Source organism: Leptidea sinapis, chromosome 4 (genome assembly GCF_905404315.1).
Source record: "Leptidea sinapis chromosome 4, ilLepSina1.1, whole genome shotgun sequence".
NCBI lineage: Eukaryota > Metazoa > Arthropoda > Insecta > Lepidoptera > Pieridae > Leptidea > Leptidea sinapis.
The window spans coordinates 13,275,972-13,297,979 of NC_066268.1; the positions used below are offsets into that span (position 1 = coordinate 13,275,972).

Sequence of the window (22,008 nt, forward strand, 5' to 3'; positions counted from 1 at the left end):
TCTAAAAAATGGGGCACTGCCGCTTTCGTAAGAATATATATCCTTCAACCTTTTTAACCTTTTTGGCGTCATACACGTCGTGCATCATCACGTTCCCGTTTTTTTTTTAATGTCTTGATGAATATTGCTTAGTTTTTTTTTATTTCTAGCTTCGTGGGATACCCTAATTTGACCTATGAAACATAAATATGTTTAGTAGCCGGTAAAAAACTTGGTGCATACGTTTATTTGTTGCGTATACGTATATTTCTCTTGCCGTTGTTGGGACCGGTCTTTGGACCTGGTACCTCCATATTAGATGTAAGCTTAAGTAGGCAGTGACGAAATATGTGCAAAACTTTAGATTACAAATAATAAACTCATCATTATTGTACCTTTCCGTAATCTAATAATTAGACAGTAAAGGTTTCCGTACAGCACCGCGGCTTGGTTGCAGAAGTCAGCCGCGCAGCATCTGCTGCGTCTGTCGGGCGCGATCGGCCCCGAGCGCATCTACGCCGACTGGCAGTGGTGGATCCTGGCCGCACTGCCCTTCCCTCACCTCGTCAGGGTACTGGACTGCTTCTTCCACGAAGGCGTAAAGGTACTGCATTAGAAGTAAATATAGAACTAACTAGAATAAAGAAGCCTTTTTCTGTCTGCCTTTTTTTATTGAAAGTATGCGTTACATGAATGACTTCATCTATGACATCAACATAATCTTCGCAAATCTGTATTTCAAATTCAACTTTATCTTAAAATATAATAAGTATGCAATGTTTTTTGTGCAGGTATTCTACAGAGTGGCACTCGCGATTCTCATCTTGTTCCACAAGCACAGCTCAAATCAGAACTCGGAGTGGTACGCTGAAGCGACGAAGAATGGAGTCGATCATGCGATTGATAAATTTTGCAGAAACATGCCAGCTTCGCCTACGAAACTGCTACGGACCGCCTTTAGTATAAGGGCACTTAGGTTCGTATGAAGAGGACGTTATAATTAGCAAATTTTAATTATTATTTAGATTACTTTATTGTATTGTTTATTATTATTGGTAATTTTGTATTAAGTATCTTGGAGGCTTTTTCTTGCTTCGAAGAATTTTCTAAATATAAACCAACATTACTCCGAGTCAATGAGTAGCTTATTGCTTTTGTTTACGACTCTGATTAAAAACTAACATTATAAATAGTCTGAAGTTTTTAAGGCTTAATTAAATTAAATTTCGACAAATTCACAGCTCCCAATACATATCCCGGGTGTTCATAAAAACGGAAATGACGCTCAAGTCCAAACAAGTGATCACCGGATCGCGCCTGGTTCGATCCCGATCGTCGGACAACTTGCCGACCAGCCAGTCCCAGGTCAATATACAGATGATGTCCCACACGCTCACTATACGCGAGGTAAGTTTGACGATTCGTCAATTATATTATACTCCTTTGGACATGTTAAGATTTATAATTGTCTCTTGATTAAAGTTTGAAGGTGGCGTTTTTGTGACCTGAATATTGCATTTGGTAAAGGTGAAAATAATGATCCAAGAATTTATCTATATTTATTTAGTATATGTCTTTATAAACTTATTTAACTAACTATTTATTTGATATGAACAACCAATTATTCTCGAAGCTTATGTGTATTTAATAATTATTATGTGTACTAGAAATTATTTTACTTGGTTTCCAGAGAATGTCTGAGGAAACGTGCAAACAGATGGTATCGTACACGAAAGCATTAGGCGTGGCTTTAGCTTTTATCTATCATTCAATTCATTCGGTTGCGTTCCTAACACAACTAACTTCAGACACATCGAATTTGAATACATATTATTCGATGGAAACATCACTCTTGTTAAATCTTCTGTATGATAGATCCTTTGCCTCCTGTTCCTTGACTCCACGTGTTTTTATGTTTTGTTCGATCCGTGTAGCAAATTATTTTGTGATCTGTATCACGTTTTGTTCTATCGATGTCATCATTTTACACGACACGATTTTCATCAGACAAGACATTTTACGTTCGAACAAGGTGACCAGCAGCCGAAAAGTAATTTATATTTGCTTTGAATGGATTTTTTTTAATTTATGTTTAGTGTTATATGTGATGTTTTATAGATGTAAGTTGTTTAAAATAATCTTAAATATTAAAGTGAGTTTAAAATAAGATTTGTGGAAAACTTGGCATGCGTTTGAAATACGTTTGTCTTCTTAAATTGAATATGAATTCTGCAGATGAATACAGCTTCGAATTGATTAACAATAGAGTTGGTTTATAGTTGATAGTGATGTGTCGGCATGTTATCGATTGTTATGTGTGAGTGCTAACTTTGTGTCGATTTTCCCGTTAGGGTTCGCATTCGCCGGGCCCGCGCGCCCTATCGATGGGCGTTTATCCAATCCAAGCGATCAAGTCTCAGATACTAGAGCACAGTGAAGTAAGATGTAGTATTTTAACATCAGAAATAAGTGTCGAGCTATTGTTAGCTTGCGACATTATCGATGTTTAGATGCACCGCTTGCCACTTAGGTGTTTATTTATTTTAATATCAAAATTCGTCGCTTCTTCTATCGCCGTGAGAAAGTCGCTTAAGTTAATTTTATTTATTATTATTTGCGTTTTTTTGTGGTAAGTCTGCGTGGTGGCTGGTTCAGATTTTATAGCACATTTTTACGATTACGTCTTACACACTTTTTTGTTTTCAATAACAATTATGTTATTATTGTGTAATGTGTTATTATGTGTTAATATTTTATATAAATTTGTAATTATTCCAATAAAGCTGTGCCAAATTTAGAAGTATTCCAAAAGTTCGTTTTAATAAAGTCTGATCCATCCTAGCTAGTTTGATGCATGTTAGCCCGAATTCGCTATTTCAATAATAATGATTTTAAATCGTAACGCTACCATAACCTTACGTTTGAGTTATTTAAGCTAGTATTTCACGAACTATAGGTACACCTATATAAGACAACACATCGATATCAACGCAACATTTTCATTTCTCTTCACTGCTTGTGTTGTCCCTATCATGTTCATATTATTGTGTGTTTCCATTCTAATTCGTTTATTAACTCAGTTATTTTTATTTGCCTTATCCGAAAACCTACAGCCGTCCAACAATCATGGTCATCATCAAAGCTATTTACAGAGTCCAAGATCCTCTCATCTGGCCCTGTGGTTCCCATTTCCTAACGCGGTGTTCAGCGACCAACAGCAGTATTCTTCAGACCTCAGACAGAAGGTTTGATACGGGCTATATTAAATTAATTCGGGGCTGTAGACTTGGTGACGCAGATATTTTGCTAGTACCTCTCTTCAAATATTTTAGCAATACATCGTCTGTCTGAGGTAATGCTATATTAATTATGTTCATCAGGCCAAGAGACAAATTATTACCTAATGTTTAATATACAGTAAGCTATGTTGGATTTTTAAATTCGGTGAGTTGGATCATTAAAACAACCCCACCAAATTTCAAAAATTTGTTCATTAGATGAACCAAAGAATTAATGTTTCTTTTATAATGTGTAATTTTTAATTTAGAATTTATTGTCAGATGCTGAAATATTAGATGCTAGATAATCTTTATTCTAGATCAAAACAACACATTTCCATTTGAAGAGAGATACGATCTTTGTAATACTTTATTATAGACCTGTATCACCTATTATTGGGAAAAACTGGTAGCAGACTATAATATCACACTCATACTATCACACAGTATCATCACATTTACATATCATCCTTACATTATCTTTGTTCTTAACCTTTTCATCACTAGCGCCTTCAACTAACCTACTATACTATATGTATTTTACTTAGTATTCAGCAGGCCGTGAGTTTCTTCAGTATTCCTAATTATTTTAACGTGTGGAGTAATTTTTGCTATTTATTCATTGTTTTATTTTAATATATGTTTCGTCGCCTCATCACACCTAGGATAATTGCAGTAGCTGGGCCTCCAGTTAGAACGTTATTTAGATAGACTTATATTTCTTATCGATGTCATAAATTTAAAATAATATGTGGTTGTAAATTATTATGATTATTGCTGTCTAATTGGCTAGTAGCTAATTTATTGTAGATATTGCCTGAATTGTGCACACAACTTTTTGCACGAAGAATTTAGGAAATGTGGATGAAATGTCTCCTGTGATCATTTTCAACGTTAATTGCATGCGATGTTGTTTGTCTGTCCGATCTGGCATTGTTATTGTTTACGTTTTGTTTAAGTTATATGTTCACAAAATACTTGGCACTGTAGTCACTAATATTATCACGACTAATAATTATGTGCCATCGTTATCAATGTTGTCTATTATGTTTATTTAATTGCCGTTATATTTATCTAATTTTATTCGTATGTTATTTTTAATGTCTTTTAATAATAAACAATTTTAAATACTTATCTTTACTAGAATAAAATTTTAAGTATAGTCTTCCGTATAGATTCAATTTAATATATTCTTTAATCGCTATGTTATTATCATTATTTGGATTGCTCTGATTTGTTTGACTTTATTGATTACATTTTTACTTCATCTTTGTCATAGTTTCTGTTATGTAATATCATCGTAGTTGACTTTATAGTTACGTAGATAACTATTGTTTTATTGTATCGTCAAGTATACGTTTACAAATATCTTGGAACTGTTTACATGAAATTTATTCTCTTTTTGACGTTTACATTGTCATCGAATTCTGTTAAATTTTATTCCTTCGGCATATTAAAAAAAATTGTATATTTTAAAAATTTTAATAGACTCGATTAAACGATACTAAATAAAATAGTAGTTTTCTGCAAATAATCCTTTCGTTTTCATTCTTATAGAAACGTAGATGATCGATTATTTTTTGTACGGCTGCTGTTAATGTTGGGTATTATTTCAGCTATTCACGTTGTGGTCGTGGCTCCCCGTGCGTATCACTATGTACCAGCCCGTTCTGCTGTACACCACGGAGGAGCACGGGTGCTCGCTCACCACGTTCTACGTGCGCGTGGAGCACCATGAGCCCACGCTGCTTATGATCAAGACATGTAACAACGAGGTGCGTACTGGCTGACCGCTTCTGATACAAAAGTACAGTTATTTTTATAGGAAAAAGTGAATCTCAACTACTATTCGATTCCAGTTGGCGCATTCGATAATACATCCATCGAACTTTGGATATCACCCAAACGAACACATGCATCTATAAAGTAAACGGTCGAGCAATTTCGCATTCTTTATAGATAAATGTTTGATCACAGAGCGCAGTTCATATCATCTCTTCACCAGAAAGTGTTTCACTAGTATAAAGAAAGTAGAGAATATGAATTTGCTAATCTCAGTGCTGCATCCGCTTTCGAGACTCGAAATTGTCTTACCGAATGTGCCGACTGTTCTTTGATAAACCCTCCGACAAATTTAAGTTGATAACAGGTATGTATAAAATTAGACCGAATTTGGTATGTACAAAATTACACCGAAAAATGAATTATTTAAAAAAAAATAAAAAAAAATAATCTTTTTAATAAATGAGTGGCGAATTTCTTGTGGTAAAGATTTGCAGTTTTTCGAAAAATTTAAATTTTTTTTGTGAGGTAAAATATATTTAATAAATCCGAAGTATTTACCCTCAATATTTATAAATTTCTTCCTACAAATGTATTTTGTATTGCTTCTTGAGAAGATTTTTTTTACTACTTAAAAAATTGTCCAAATTGCCGAATCTCGGAAAATATGGTAGTCGGTTGGGGCAAAGTATAGTAGTATAGAGGATATCGGAGAATTTCTATATGTAGTTTTGTAAGAGTTGAAACGGTTTCTCGGCCGTGTGAGTTCTTTTATCTTATCATAGGGCAATAATGGTGAAGATCATTTAACTCTGTCTGACTGTGAGTTTTGCAATCATTGTTCGAAGTACAGTAGTCAATATAATAGCATCTTCTGTTACTGCCTGACCGGTTCTAATTGTGATTTAAACCATGAAGTGACTACAAACAGTTACTGTAATTTTTCTTTGGGTAAACTTTCCTTTAGGGCATTGTTGCGGTTTTTGACCTGGCGATGCCTGCGATTATCGCTTAGAATCTACTTGTCATCATATGGCACAATTCGCCCCAAAATCCCTTAATTTCTGTTCCCGTTACATGGGAAGCCAGACTTACATGCCTGTTTCTCTGTAGGTTAATGAATTTGATGCAATTGGGTTGATATTGAGGTTTATGCTTACATCAAACCTTGCGGCTAATGCCTTGGTAGTTTGATGCGTATCAACTTCCACTACAGCATTCAATTCATCAGTATTTACCTGAGTGGCTGATCTTCTTCAACTTGAAGTTGCGAGCTGTTTACAGCTGAGCTACAGCGTTAGTTCCACGCCGGAAATCCTTGTTAAACCAAATAAAACAATAAACATTCCAATGTTCTGCATTATTAAATCTAGAATGTTCTAGCTGTCATGTGAAAAAAAACCAAAATAGCCTTCAATCTAGTTTTGACTTTAACAGATGCATCGACGGTGTTGTTTAAAACCCGTAGTGAGCTAGTAACTTTAGAGTATACTTAATATAGTATATTTGAAAGTTTTATGATTTTAAATCAGCTATCGATTCAGTTTAATGTTATTATTGCAGGGATAGCCTGCGGTTAAGTTTTACGCGTGGCAGGTTATAGTTATTTATGCAACTGTTGTGTAATAAGGGGTATTAAAACACGAATGTGGATTTGATGTGTGGTAATAGTATCACATGAGTGTTTTAATATCTAATTATCAACAGTTGCATACAAGACTTTATCTACACCCAGAATATGAATCCTCTAAAAGATTCTGAAACAGTTAGCTTACTGCTAACATTAAAACAGCCAGTCCTAGTAGTAACCTAATATCATCCATTACTGATTATATACAAATAAAGTAAGTAATAAATAATGAAATAATAATAATGAATAATAATAATTTAATGAAAGAATTATTTATTTTAGTAGTAATTTACATTTTGTATAGTGCAATAATTAAAATTCACTTGAATATTATGTTCTTTTGGAAATTAATCGCTCATTTTTTGTAAACAAAACAATAAAAATATCGAAGAAAAATGGCGGGGATTCGAACCTAACCTACTTTTTTTTACGGCGCGCGACGTTCTGATGGTGTGGAACGCGCGTAAACCAAAATGTTCCTTTTTTGAAATTCATACAGATGCCACGCATCGAGCAATAAGAATGTGGCTGTCTGTTAAAACTCTTTGAGCATGAAGGGAATGAATAAAAATAGGAGTGTTGTTATGAAATTCAGTACAACATTACAACACTCTTTTGGATGATGTAATGGTTATTAGAACATTGGGTGTATAATGTTGGCAATAAGCTAACTGTTTCAGAATCTTTAATAGAGGATTTAAAGCATGGGTGTAGATAAAACTATTGATTAAGTTACTACCTACAGCATGTATTCTATACTTGGAAGGGGGCCCTACATTTACATCACTATGATGTCAGGGGCCTCTCTTTGGACCATATTTAAAGTGGGACAGGATACAATGAGTCGTCGTTTATGAGAAACTATCTCCATGGTCTTTAATTAAATTTTGGTCTATCTATACTTGTTCCACTGCTGTGTTGGTCAATATTCATTTCACGAGAGTCTAGATTTTCTTATTTACCGATGAAATTTGGTTAAAATATATTTATGTGTATTTTAATATCTACAGGTATTCGGTGCGTATTGTTCGACGAGATGGTTCGAGAGAAACCAGAAGGACGAGCGAGGCAACCGGCAGGCGTACTTTGGAACTGGCGAGACATTCCTGTTCAGGTAAAGTGCACTATAAATATTTGCTGTATATGGTAACAAGGTATAAAATCAAACGAATGTTTAGTTATGCGTGAATTTTATATTAATTTATTCTATTCGTTTATGCAAATTTATTCATTCATAACTCTTTTTTGACTTGCAGGAGCATCATCAATAATTTATTTTTTTAATTTTTCTCCCTTTTATTTACTGTATTTAATAACATAAACTCTAAGTTAGTACTATATATATTGTTTAAAATGTTTTTATTTATCGCTATGAAACTTATGTAGTACTTATATTTTATTGTCTTTTCAGTTATGTTTTTCGTTCCTTTACCCCCTTGTTTTTTTTTTAAATTTTGCTTATTACATAACGATATTATTTTTATAATATTATACGTCAACGTATAATATTATTCACACATTTCTTATCAAAATCTATAACATTGATGAAGTTATAGTACAATTGTAAGGAAATAATAAAAAATATATTTCTTTAATAATATCTTCAAGCTCTTCGGGTAAAGGCTTTGGTTTGCTTTTCTTTCATGCTTTTTTTGTCGTTATAGCACATTATTAACATATTTTGTCATATTTCATTAAAACTTTCATTTACGTCCTGTTAATGTTTTCAATTCAAGTTTGAATGTATCTAAGAAAAGTTAAACGGATTGCACTCTAATTTATGCTTTTTATGTAGTTTTTTCTAATAATTTCAAAAAAGTACTGTAAGCTCTATAACATAGGTTTTATATAAGTACTGAGGTATTTATTTATTAGTCATGTGCTTGGGTTGACAGTAATATTCATGAATTTAACTATATAATTTTACCATTAGTATTTTCATTATTGCAGTTAAGTATATTGAAAAATTATTGTAAATATCAACGATCGTTCATGACATTATCCGTTTTGCATGTACCGTCAAAATCCAGTGTAGATTGTGGGAATATTAATGTATATTGTTGTTAAAATTTAGTATAATAATTAACACTTGGTGTAGATTTTTCACATGTTTAAAAAAATCATTGTTGTCAGTTGGTTCATGTGTTGCATTGTGGGTCGGTAACGTTGTGTGCGTCCATTCGCTTGCAGCCTTTATCCGGAGCGCGCGAAATACCCGTGGGTGGGTTGTTCGATGGGAGACGGCAAGGAGGAGCAGCGAGTCGCGCACGGCTCCGAACTGTTCATGGCAGCGGACACGAAGATGATCACGATCGGCGGCGGGTCAGTGACGTTAACTATATTTCAGCTTGCATCCGGTGCGCGCCAAGTACCCGTGGGTCGGGGCCATAGAGAACAAAGAGGACGGGGATGTAAAGACTTCGCACGGGAGCTCTTTGTTTATGGCCGCCGATAATAAGATGATTACTGTTGGCGGAGGGTGAGTTGGATTAACAATAGACCACACGGTTATAATAAAAAAAGGGGCGTGGTAACGTGACAAGTAGATCGTAGATACATTTTAAGGATGACATATTGGAGATCTCAATTTTTGGGGCATGTGAGCTAGCGGGTAATCCATTTTCATAGGTACATTTTAAGAATGACATATTGGAGATCTCAATTTTTGGGGCATGTGAGCTAAGGGGTAATCCATTTTCACCTAGGTTTATTTTTTTTTATGAAAATAGGGGCTAGAAGAGCACTGACGTTCAGCTGATGGTAATTGATATGCCCTGCCCATTACAATGCAGTGCCGCTCCGAATTCTTGAAAAGGCCAAAAGAGTCAGATCATCAAAACATCAGAAAAGTCAGAAGAGCGGCACTTCAATTGAGCTCGTCACCCTACAATTGAGATATATGATGTTAAATCTCATTTGCCCAGTAATTTACATTATTCATAAGAAATTGTACGACTCAGAGGTGTAAAAAGCCGGACACGTCCCAGGCCTACGGATGTCGTTAGAGGCTGAGGGCTTTTTAATGTGGGATAGTAATGCTACCCGTAACCACCACAGTATGAATGGGTCCAATTGACCGTCAGATAAGTCGTCGATAAAACCGGTGTGAAGTAGCAGAAATACAAACATGACGCCTCAAATTTTTAGTGTGAACTCGCAGAAGCCAAATCGATGTACTGTTGACAAAATAGAATCGTGACCAACCTTAATATTTTTCCTACAGTCAGTCATAATAAACAAGTAGGTCTTAATTCGCTTAAACTAAGTGTCGTACAATCTTTTTCGTGCAAATATATATCTAAAAGTTATGAATCAATATTGTCGATGGTACAGCGAGCAGCCTTCAAGTCATTCGTACCAAACACACATGCTCTGAGCGTTGTTAAAATATGGAAACTTCAGCGAGCTTTCCCTGCAGCCTCTGCCGGAATAATGAGGAACAAGATGACCGATTTTTTAGGCATTCTCTGTGTCTATTGACGCTAGAAAGACATCCCATCTCGCGGTCTCAGAAGTTCAGACAGAAAACTTTCTGTCTGGCGTCTTATAACTATAAGTTGGCCACACGTTGTGGGGTACGTCTGTCATCTCTGGTCTGTCGCACTTATCGCAGGGAGTGTTTCGAAAACTTTGACCTGGTTCGTACCGCTGAATTCCACCATCGCTCCACACAGCTTCACCTGTAATATCGTCTTCACCAGCAGTGCGTTTTTCAAGGAACTTCCTTCCATGCGCAACCTATATGTGGAATGCTTTACGTCATACAAATTAGATTTGTAACTAAAATTTATAAAAGATGCGTGACTCGAACCCGCGCCTCTCGGGATCCGTCCGAGCGTTTTTACCAACTGAGCCAACCGTTCGAGTGACGCATGGATCATAGATATTGGTATGTCTTGTTCAACCCTCAGGTTCCATCTCCATCTTCATCCTTGTGCCACAACCTGAGTTCATATATTTTGGTAACAAATTTAATTTGTCTAATGAATCCCTGAAGTGGATATCTTAATGATAACTTTAAAATAAATACTTAATTGTTAAAAAACGTTTATGTGGTAAAGGTTGCAATAAAATAAATGACTTTCCTAATGATACCACAGATTGGGAAATGAGCGACTGCCATTAGGCTATTAAATAATAAGTTTAATTGTAAAATATTACTTCGTAAACATATTTTTGATGAAAAAAAAAGCCCGCTGAGTTTGTTGCGCCCATTCATCTCAGGTCTGAGGCATTCGTTTTGGAATGGGTGGTAGTTTTTGACTTTCAATAAGTATTTCACATCCTATTTTGAATAAAATTATTTAAATCTGAATATCACATGAGTGTTGCATACAAGACTTTATCTACACCATAATATGAATCCTCCATAAAAGATTCTGAAACAGTTGGCTTACTGCTAATATTAAAAAAGCTAGTCCTAGTAACCATAATATCATCCGAAGGAGTATTATTATGAAAACGGATGATTATGCTGTTGTACTGATTTTCATTACAACACTCGTTTGGATGATGTAATAATAATAAGCTAACTGTTTTAGAATCTTTTATACAGTATTCATATTATGGGTGTAGATAAAAAGTGTAGATATACGTGGAACTAGGTATTCTGTTACGTATGACTATTCCGTTCAGACGATGTAGTCTTAAGCTATTATTGGTTTGTTGGTGTATTTACTTTTATTATTTATTTTAAATAGACAATACTTATTACAGAGACGGCCAAGCAATATGGATGGACGAAAACATCAGGTACGGCAAGACGGACCGCTGCTCCACATTCAACAACCCGCCGCTCTGTCCCAGCGGAGACTTTGAGATTCGTGTGCTCGAAGTGTATGGCTTTGCGGGCGCGTAAAGTCATTCACTATCCACGCCGATCTCGATACGGAGTGTAATCTCGAAGCGTTCTTGTGATCATTGTTTACGGATACGGTATCCGCTCACAGTTTTGTTCACCCTATAATCGCTAATACGATAGCGCAGCCATTTTGTTCACGCCGGACCACATTATAAACATAATCCCTTTAAATCAAATCAATCATCGCGTTTTACTGATGGTTGACTATCGTATTACTCACAATAAACACTGGACGTCGATGTAGTGCGTATATTTTATTAGTGAATCGAAAGCTTGCGGTGCGAGCGTGACCCCGCTAGTTAGCTGTCGACGCAGTCCGTTCCATACAACGAACACGGGAAATTTAGGTTGTTACGTAGATGGTATGTGAAGTACAAATGAATGTATCATACCTACACTGATATATTACGCTTACTTAAAAGCAATATGAATCCTGGCCGTGGGATAGAACATTCCAGTGAAATTTAGCGCCGCAGAGTAGCGTGAACAATATATATTTATTCGCCTATTGCAGTGCAACGAAAGTATATTATGGTAATGTGTCGCTTATGAGCTTTTATTCGATTAAAATTTTTATACACGTTGCTCATACAGAAATCGTGATAAACATTGGCGTATACGTATTTACTACGCACAAAAAACGAAATATGTGTTAGAATATCGGTAAGGAACTAACCAATCAATTGGAAATTGTGAATTTATTCGCGATGTCTGAGATATACAATTATTATTCTAATGTCGGTAGCTTATGTGCCAAAAGTGGACCATCCGATTAGTGGAAAACCAAACTTTTTATAGGATTATTTTTTTTTATTATTATTTTAGTCAACCCGACGTTTCGCGGCCTTTTCAGAAGGACTGCTCGTTTTATTCCTTTAAAATGTGTTTTATTTAAATGTCTGGCTCTATTCACATTTTGCCTGAATATTTATAGAATAATTTAATAAATAATATTTTTTCGCAATGCGTGTAATTCATGATATTAGGTTTCAAAGTTTCGACGTCAATGTTTTTCTCGGTAGATATATGGTTGGGCGTATCATTAAGTATTATCGAGCAATATGCGAATACTAGTTCGGCATCTCCAAATACATATCCCTTCCAGTACAAAGGGGTTGCGAGCATATCACCCGCGGCCAATGTTGGCTAAGAACCTGTAAATATTATTAATATGGAGTATCATCGTTTGACATTACAGATATTTTTTTATTATTGAACGATAGATTGAATCCTAGGTGTTGTCGGTACTACGTACACGTTGAACGGAAGCCTAAGACTTGTTTTTAAATTGAGATAATTTATGTAATTTATTGTTTAGGTAACTGTATGTTTATATTGTATATTATTGATTTTACCTCCGCGGGCGGCGCCCAGTTATAGTCGCGGTTCGCTAAAGGGAAATTTTTATTTCGCTCAATTGTTTGAGTATTATTTTTATATTCTGTCAACGCAGGCGGCGCGTCGTCTATATATTTGAAAATGGAATAGTCGCCTGTGCTGTAACGGACGCTTGCTATTTGTCCAATCGTAGTTGTTGTGTGGCCGGTGGCGCCATTCGCGATAATGTATTGCTGTTGGCTATTTGTCGTTGATCAGTGTAAAGTCTAGTCTTAATCCTGTTTTTTATTCTATATCGATATATTATCTAAATATATACGAATTAATGTTTAAATTGTGCGTTTTGGCCGCTTCATAGCGGCGAGTAGGCTCGTGGTTAGTTAGTTTAAGTACATGTGTAGTTATTGTTCTCCCTTCAGTATTTGTGGTGTATGTAGGTGTGACGTCACTCAGTGACGTGCGCGAGACTGGCGCTTTGTTACGTATCTCATAACTAGCTTATTCGAGAAACTCAAATATCCTAGTGTTGTAGCAATATTCGGAGATACATAATATAAAATTTCGTTTTAGTTAACAAACTTTCCGCATATGGGGAAAGATAAATATATTTCTAGTTTCTTGAATGAGCCAAGTTATGCAATCGAATACCCGCCAAGTAGCGGTGTTTCTACTCGTTTATTGTATTGTGAATGTTGCTTTATTATGTCTAAAATATATAATCCATAAATATAGTTGTTGGTTTTATTTCAAACTATGGCTACATAGATAATTTAAACGTCTAGATAGTCTCTTGATGTTGGACAACCGGTAATAACAGGCCAGAAATATATGTTTCGTGTGCCTGATGAATGACCTTTCGAAGTTTTCACAGCTATCATAGTCTACCTAGAAGTATAAATGATGGAAGGTTTAAGGTCCTACCTGAACTGAGAAACATTTTTCTTCTTGTACTCATTAACTATGCGATGATAGTTATCTTCATGACGCTACATGAAAATCTTATAATATATAAAATTCTCGTGTCATGGTGTTAAACTTTGAACTCCTCCGAAACGGCTTGACCGATTCTCATGAAATTTTGAGTGCATATTGGGTAGGTCTGAGAATCGGACAACATCTATTTTTCATCCCCCTAAATGCTAAGGGTGGTCCACACGAATTTTTTTATCCATTTTTTCAATTTGTTTGATTATGAGTCAGCATTAAAAAATACATACAACTTCAAATTTTCACCCATCTACGATCAACAGTTGCTTTTGTATCGCGATTTTAATATCGGCAATACAACGTTTGCTGGGTCAGCTAGTATAATATATGGTTTCAATCCAATGTTATACAGTGGACCAGCGGTCGAATCGCATATCGAATTTGTCGATTATAGACATAATATACTGCCTAAGAATGACAAGATTTTATATTAAATACTCTGAAGTACAGATTTTACTTCACTATTAGCGTTGGGCGATTATGAATGATTGCTATAATCGAAATATTTTGTATTACTTATGCTGATAATCAATTATGAAATTAGTTACAAATTGATTTTCATAATGACATTACTTGTTATAATAATAAGCAGAGATAGAGAGACTTGGAAGCTGAGAGTCAGCTCTTTGACTAAGACTGGATTTGTGATTTTCAAAAAATGATTATTACAATAAAATATGGTTACTAATATGGTATTTTTAATAATGAACAGAATATGTTCTTTTGAAATGATTTATTTGTGTACCTAAAACCGAATAAAATATTCAGTATTTTTTTTAACTTTGATCTGCGTCGACTCGCGAACACAATTACCTACAACATCAGTAACTGCATTTTTTTGTAATCAAGATATATCGAAACATTTTTATAATCGAATGTATATTTTAGTATATCTCATAATCAGCTATTCATTATGTAAAATATAGTAAATTTACCGTTAGGCCTCACTGCTGTCACATAGTCAAATTCACACTATCCTCAAGTATAGCAATCCGAATCAAGAACAATAACCACAATCGAGCACAATATTCAATAATAAAAGGTATGTCAGATTACATGTGGTGCCAGATTATGGGGTGCTCCATATAGGTATTATCAAAACAATGACAAATACAAAAAATTATATGTGGCACAAATTTAATATTTTATTAATGACATAACCCTCAAATAAATTAATTTAAATTAGAAATAAACAGTGTTTAAAATGACATGACAGAAGTGAAAACTTCATCAAGGAGACTAATATAATAGAATAATAATAATATAAACACACTATGATAAAAAAATAATATTTATGATAGTAAATAATCAAGTATTCCTTTAGTAAATTTAGCTAACCCTTACCCTAACATTAACCCCACAAAATACTGCTCAATGTGCCTACAAAAGTTATCATTTCAAAAAATGTGTAAAAATAAGGCACTCGTAAAATAAAATCCATTTTGCTACAAAACATTATTTTTAAGACAGTTATTATTAATGTTTCTTTTAATTACCTACAAAAAATACAACCCTTTAGTTGTATTCTTTAGAATACAATATTTATACATACAAGTAGAAATTAAACTAAGATTGAAATCTAAAGCAGGGTTTACACTCAGACTAATCATATCTAGCTTACACAGATCCAAATAGTATTAGTCTGCTCACAAAATCAATATAACAAACTACTTTTACTCACTCTGTTGCTTTGGTTTTCTAATTCTGCATTAATATTAATATATTATGTATGAACTATGGAACAAATACGAATTAAAATTAATAAAGAATATAGTATTATTACATCCATATGTATACATAAATTTATTATTTTTTGTACTCAATCTTATATATATATATATGTATAATATACTTCAATGTTGCCTTCTTTGGAATAATTTTCTCTATTGTTTATTACACTATTCAAAATTTGGTATGGAAAATCCTAATTTCCATTCTTTCATAAATTCTTGGTGCCAGCTCTGTGTGGTAATTGATTTTGGTGGCATTTGATAAAATTCAATTGTATCTTTATCAGTACCTATTAATATCTTTTGTTCACAGGGTCTTTGGCAGACTCTCTGAACTAAATATTTAGTAACCACTCTTTTGGGATTTGTGCCAATGATTCATGATGATGTTTGTACTGATGTTGCTTGAAAAGTTTTCTATCTAGGTGAGAATTTTCCTTTACACACTCCATTAACAGAATCTCTGGGATGAGCCCATAAGCTCCAGTGATCAAAATGTTTACTATTTTGACATGATCATATTTTGGAAAGAATCTACCTGATTCTGGCTTCAGATTTCTCCTTCGAGAAACATAGGAATTATTATAGATATCCTGGTTTTTCCATGAGCACTAGTACAGTTTGCTATATGTACCCATGTGGTGGCAACAGGACAGCCAATTAGCTAGTTAATCAGTCTATATGCTGCAGTGTGGGCTCTCTTTTCTGACATGCCTATCAAACTCCCTAAAGTAGTCAAAGCACTTCATAAATTTGAAAGGTGACCTAAGGTCCGGTACACACCTCTGGCATAGAATAAGGTTGCAAATACAATGTGAGAATATTACTACTTTCTGTTAATTATTTGTACTTGGGTTTAAAATTTTATTTAACTACCCTTTTCTTGTAAATAAGTCATTCATGTTTTTATATACATTTAAATGTTTTTCATTTAATATGTTCATATTATTTTCTTCCTCATATTTCATTTAAATCAGGATATGACTGAATTTTTATGAAAGTGAATCAAACACCTGATATACAGCAAATCTAGCATGATCATTGATTAACCTGCACAGCTTTAACACTAGCACTGGCATAGATGGCATGAGTACAAAAGTGATTAAATGTGTCAAAGACGTTATAGCTGAAAAACTAACTCATGCATCAATAGATGCTTAAATGAAGGGAAATTTCCAGATTCCCTTAAAATAGCAAAAGTGATTCCTATTTACAAGTCCAGTGATAAAATGGATCCCAGTAATTACTGTCCAATATCTGTGCTTCCTATCTTATTAAAAATATTTGAGAAAATATTACATAATCGACTCAATGGATTTCTTACATCTACAAATTATCTTTACAAAAAACAATATGGATTTCGTTGTAATTCTAATACTCTTGCAGCAACAATTGACTTAGTAACAAAAATTAAACTTGGCATTGATCAAAAGAAAATATCATTAGGAATATTCATTGACTTAAAAAAAGCATTTGACACAGTAAGCCACGAAATCATGCTAACAAAATTAAAAAACATTGGTGTTTCTGGTTCTGCATTTAAAATGTTCAAATCATATCTGACAAACCGATATCAAATAGTTAAAATTAATAGAGTTGAGAGTTTACCCCAACTCATCACATGTGGCGTTCCTCAGGGCGCTATTCTCGGCCCATTATTATTTCTAGTCTATATAAATGACATACATAAAATCGGCCTAAATGGAGATATCACGCTGTATGCTGATGATACAAGTCTATTTTACTTTGGAAATACTATAACAACAATAATAGAACAAGCACAACATGATTTGGATCTACTACACACCTGGCTACAATGTAATTTACTTACTTTAAATACATCTAAAACAAACTATATATTATTCACAGCAAAAAACAAAAAAATTGGAAGCCATAATAACTTAACCATCAATGGTGAAATAATAAACAAAATAAATAAAGAAAAATATCTCGGTCTGATACTTGATAGCAAACTCACATGGAAACTGCATATAGAATATATCCGTAAAAAGTTAACATCACTTACTGGTGCAGTACGTAGCATTGTACGATGCTTCCCAAGGCAAGTGCACTTCACTATTTATAATTCTATGGTCAAGTCTCACTTAGATTATTTAATTGAAGTTTGGGGAACTGCGTCAAAGACTAATTTACAACCGCTACAGATAGCACAAAATAAAATTATTAAATCACTGTTCAGATATAATTTCTTAACACCATCCGCAAAAATTTACCAAGATACCGAAATCATGAATATTTCTCAACTCTATAAGTATAAAATGTGTCTTCTTATTAGGAAAATTCTATCTAAAGAGATACATTCCCAAGTGACATTTACAAAAACATTCCAAATACAAAAAAGGATAACTCGACAAGCAAATAATATTTATATAAAAACACCTAGAATTAATTACGGAAAAAAGAATATCATGTTTGAAGGGGCGAAACTTTACAACAGCCTCCCCAAAGACATTAAAGAAATCAAAAGCTTAAATACTTTTAAAAAAATATTAAAAGAAAACATTTAAAAATATAAATAAAAAATTGTTACAGTTTAAAAATAAGTAGATGAATAATTGTTGCTGCAGTGTAGTCACAGCTTTATAATATTTACAAATTGCGAATGACGGTCTGCGCATGCGCATCGCGCCGCTCGATCGCGTAATTCACTAAAGTTCTTGTATTATTGTATTCAGAATTGTGTCTTTAGTTGATATTCATTAGTGTAGTGTAGGTAACTTATTTATGAATGTTCTTTAAATTATAATTTGTATAGTTATTTCTTTTTAAGTGTTTCATCTAGTGTGTGTTTACTGTTTTTTTTTTCCACTTTACTTACTCTGTTAATATTTATAGTTAAAGAAGAAAAAAATAATCGATATATTTTAGATATTGTTACATTCTCACGGCTCGCATATTATATAATATAGTAATTAGAATATATTTTCTCTGTAAGTGAATATTGTAATATTCTTCTGAGAAATAAAGTTCTTAAATCATAGCTTTATTATAACTAGCTGGCTAAAAGGCTGTTAAGTGCTTAGTATATTTTAGCACAATTTCAACAATCCACAGACTCTTTTAATCTAGTTCTATAGCTAGACACTCTTCTTGAAACAGTAGCCAACACTGATTCATCTTCTACCTGACTTGAAATTTCATCGTAATATTCTGTAACTTCATCTAGTGCGTCAAGTAAATGTTCAACACCACATTTTGCAATATAAATAAATATTAATTTTGACAGTGAAGCTTTCAACTGCAAGGAGACTTGTTCTAAGTCTTCTGCATCTAACTCGACTGAAGTTTTACTGCAGTCTCTCATACAATGCAATGTCTTCCACATTTTACAGCTCTGGACGTAAAACTGATCAGGATTACACATTTCATGAATAGTCATAACATCGGTTATAGAAATTGTAGAGTCCACAATATCAACTAAATCCATGTCAATCTCTTTCATATTTACTAATTTATTTTCATAATACTTAAATGCCTGAGATATGATCTTTATAACTTCATTTTTATTATCACTATAAATCTCTTTAGACCGATCAAAGCCAACCAAATTCAGAATGATTTGTAAGCTTATAAGTAGAACTCTTTCTAACTGTTCTATCTCACAAGAGTCTTTCTGTGTATCTGTTACTTCAATGAATGCGGTAAGTAGAGACTCAAGCGCTTCCACACTCACAAAATGGCCAAAAAAGTCAGTTCTAAACTTGCCAACATTGCAATATGTGCATATAGTGTTAAAATTTTCTAAGGCATTGACAAGCAAATCTTTATTAGAAGAGTTTTTTAATATGTAGTATAAGGAGTTAGAATAGCCACTATTTATAAACAATTTAACCCACACAGATATACTATCTTCAGTAGCTAAGAATATACTCGAGTTCAATAGCCTTAATAATTGGATTAGTAATAAGCTATCATCTGTCTTTATGTACTCTAATAAACTGGACACAAGTGAATTCATATTCAATAGCTTTTCCACTGCTTCCTTTTGGCAGCACATGTTTGCAATAATACCAATTAAAATCTCAACTGTTCTAGGATTGTCTATAATAGGCCACGCAAAACTAAGCAGGTTTAGCATGTCATGTTTTAGTAGAAATAAAACTACATCTCGTTCTGCAGTCATATCCCAAAGAGTGCAAAGGTCTTCTTCGAATGTTTGCTCTTGCAATTCATCTTTCAGCGTGTCTAAGTTTGCTAATTTTAAAAGAATCTTCAACACAAAACGCTCACTGTAGGCTGTATCGCCTATAACATCACCGGTTACTTGTTGTTCACCATTACTTTGAGCTTCCGGTTCCGGCTTCATTTTAACACTCGAAAACAAACAAATATTCTGCACAAATAACATAAATAATTATAAATCAGAAGGTACCTATCACAGAACACTTTTACTTGATCAGTATTCAACTATTCAGTTAATTTTTGAAGCGAAAATGTCATTCTTCGTTTTATTTATTTAAACAAATTTATAGCATTGGTAACAAGACCATTAGCTAATAACCAAAATACAATAAAAGAAGAATATTTAAATATACTCGATTAAGTACATAATTAGTAAGCACTTTTAAAAGCTCACACAACAATAATGTATTGAATATTTAACAGCGCACGATACATTAACATTCTGTAACGAATAGCAACGATAATCAAACGCGTCATATGTTACAACGAAGTGAACTGATACCTATAATCTATATTATAGCGTAAAAAATAATAGGCGTTTTAAAAATAGTGTATCGTTATATCGCGATTTCAATATATAGCCGTTGTGAACATCTCTACTCTGTGCCTTCAATTTTGTCACTATTCATGTCTCATGAATCGTGCCAGTTGCGGACGTGCGTAAAGCTCTATGTGATATGTCAGTTGTCATAACGACAAGTGTTATTTTTTTTTGAGCATTCGCAAAAAGACTAGGACATAGGACAAACCTGATGTATAACGAGATGAGATTAGAAAATGAAGTAAAGCAAGAACGGTCGGCCTTCGGCCCAACATAAAATATAATAATATGATGTATTAAGCTTTGAAATGAATACAATGAATTAGAAAGTATAAGGTTGTTTTATTAAGAAACGATCCCGTGTGTGAGGTAAGACTCACGCGGTGATCATCGCCGCCCTCAATCTCTTGCAAGCGTTGCCGGCCCTTTAAATGCCATAGAAGACACACAATAAAGCGACGTCTCCACGCAACGCCAAGTAATCTAGCCGTTCACAGAGCACTGGATCCCCCACACACATTCGAGAAGCCCAGCGTTGCACGCGATCAAATAATTCGAGTTGATACTGGGATGCGCGCGACGTGGGATGACAGCACTACTCCAAATGTAACCTGTCCTGCTTTTTACAGAGCGCTGATTTTTTTTAGTGGTAAACGCTCAATTTTGAATCTTCTGGGGTTTAAATTGTGCAAGTTCATTGTACTCCATTCCGCGACCTTTACAAGAGACACTCGATATAAGATTCTTTCGGGACTAGTTGAAGATTTCCCAAGAGAAACCTGCATGGCCAGTGTATAGGTACAGCATTAACAGTGGGTACCTACTGTCATCCGCCATTGATATGCAGAAGAAACAGTGTAGGAGATAGCACACAGCTTTGGGGAATTCCAGTGTTCACGGGCTGCGGGTTCGAGCAACAACCGTCGACTACGACGTGTATACTGCGCCCCACTGGGTGCCGGTGAGGAAGTTGGTGGTCCACTTGCATTAACTCTTGGGAAGTCCAAATGATGGAAGTTTTGAGAGAAAAGTCCTGTGCCATACACAATCAAATACTTTTAATAGCAAGTTTCAACTCACCTAAGTTGGTTAAAATATACAGCTCTGATATTCAAAGATGTAATTTTTGTTAGTTAGATTTATTATATCACATGTGTAGCAAACATAGCCAGACCAGACTCATTCAATTTTATTTGGAATTGTTTATTCTTTTTTTTTATGAAAATAAGTGACGAGCCGAGCAGGACGTTCAGCTGATGGTAATTGATACGACCTGCCCATTACAATGCAGTCAGGATTCTTGGAAAATCCCACAACTACAATTGCACTCGTCACCTTTAGACATAAGATGTTAAGTCTCATTTGCCCAGTAATATCACTAGCTACGGCACCCTTCAGACCGAAACACAGTAATGTTTACTCATTTCTACTTCACGGCAGAAATAGGTGCCGTTGTGGTACCCATAATCTAGCGGGGATTCTGTGCAAAGGAGCCTCCCACTGGTTATCTCCAGCCAGTTGATTCACCCAAAAGCAGGTGATTGATGAAAACATGGATAGGCATATTCTATTCCTGTGAGTAGTTCCATTTTTAATAGGGAACTTTATACCTCTTAAGGATTACTGGTGTTATAAGAATTAGGAAGGACTTCCACATCTACATTTTGCGCATGCTTTTG

The 22,008-nt window shown here is 34.3% G+C and overlaps 3 protein-coding genes across 10 annotated transcripts in view; 2 read left to right on the top strand and 1 right to left on the bottom strand.

Moving 5' to 3' along the window:
- LOC126979897 (GTPase-activating protein skywalker) overlaps positions 1-13,599 on the top strand; it is a 100,358-nt gene extending 86,759 nt beyond the window's left edge. For 2 of the 7 annotated variants that reach the window (XM_050829476.1, XM_050829479.1), the window contains 8 exons: positions 437-583; positions 771-955; positions 1,221-1,386; positions 2,331-2,417; positions 4,874-5,032; positions 7,680-7,783; positions 8,860-8,991; positions 11,386-13,599. In XM_050829476.1, coding sequence (XP_050685433.1) covers positions 437-583; positions 771-955; positions 1,221-1,386; positions 2,331-2,417; positions 4,874-5,032; positions 7,680-7,783; positions 8,860-8,991; positions 11,386-11,527 — 1,122 coding nt within the window. In that variant the 3' untranslated portion in view covers positions 11,528-13,599. Of the gene's footprint in view, positions 1-417; positions 584-770; positions 956-1,220; positions 1,387-1,669; positions 1,700-2,330; positions 2,418-4,873; positions 5,033-7,679; positions 7,784-8,859; positions 8,992-9,016; positions 9,149-11,385 lie in introns of all 7 variants that reach the window. The other 5 variants (XM_050829477.1, XM_050829478.1, XM_050829480.1 and 2 more) reach the window with 5 other exon arrangements.
- Positions 1-22,008, top strand: part of LOC126979898 (endonuclease/exonuclease/phosphatase family domain-containing protein 1-like) — a 301,297-nt gene that overhangs the window by 190,121 nt on the left and 89,168 nt on the right. The window lies entirely within an intron of this gene.
- On the bottom strand, positions 18,358-20,197 carry LOC126979906 (uncharacterized). Its single transcript, XM_050829496.1, has one exon. The coding sequence runs from the start codon at positions 19,952-19,954 to the stop codon at positions 18,647-18,649; it is 1,308 nt and encodes a 435-aa protein (XP_050685453.1). The 5' UTR covers positions 19,955-20,197; the 3' UTR covers positions 18,358-18,646.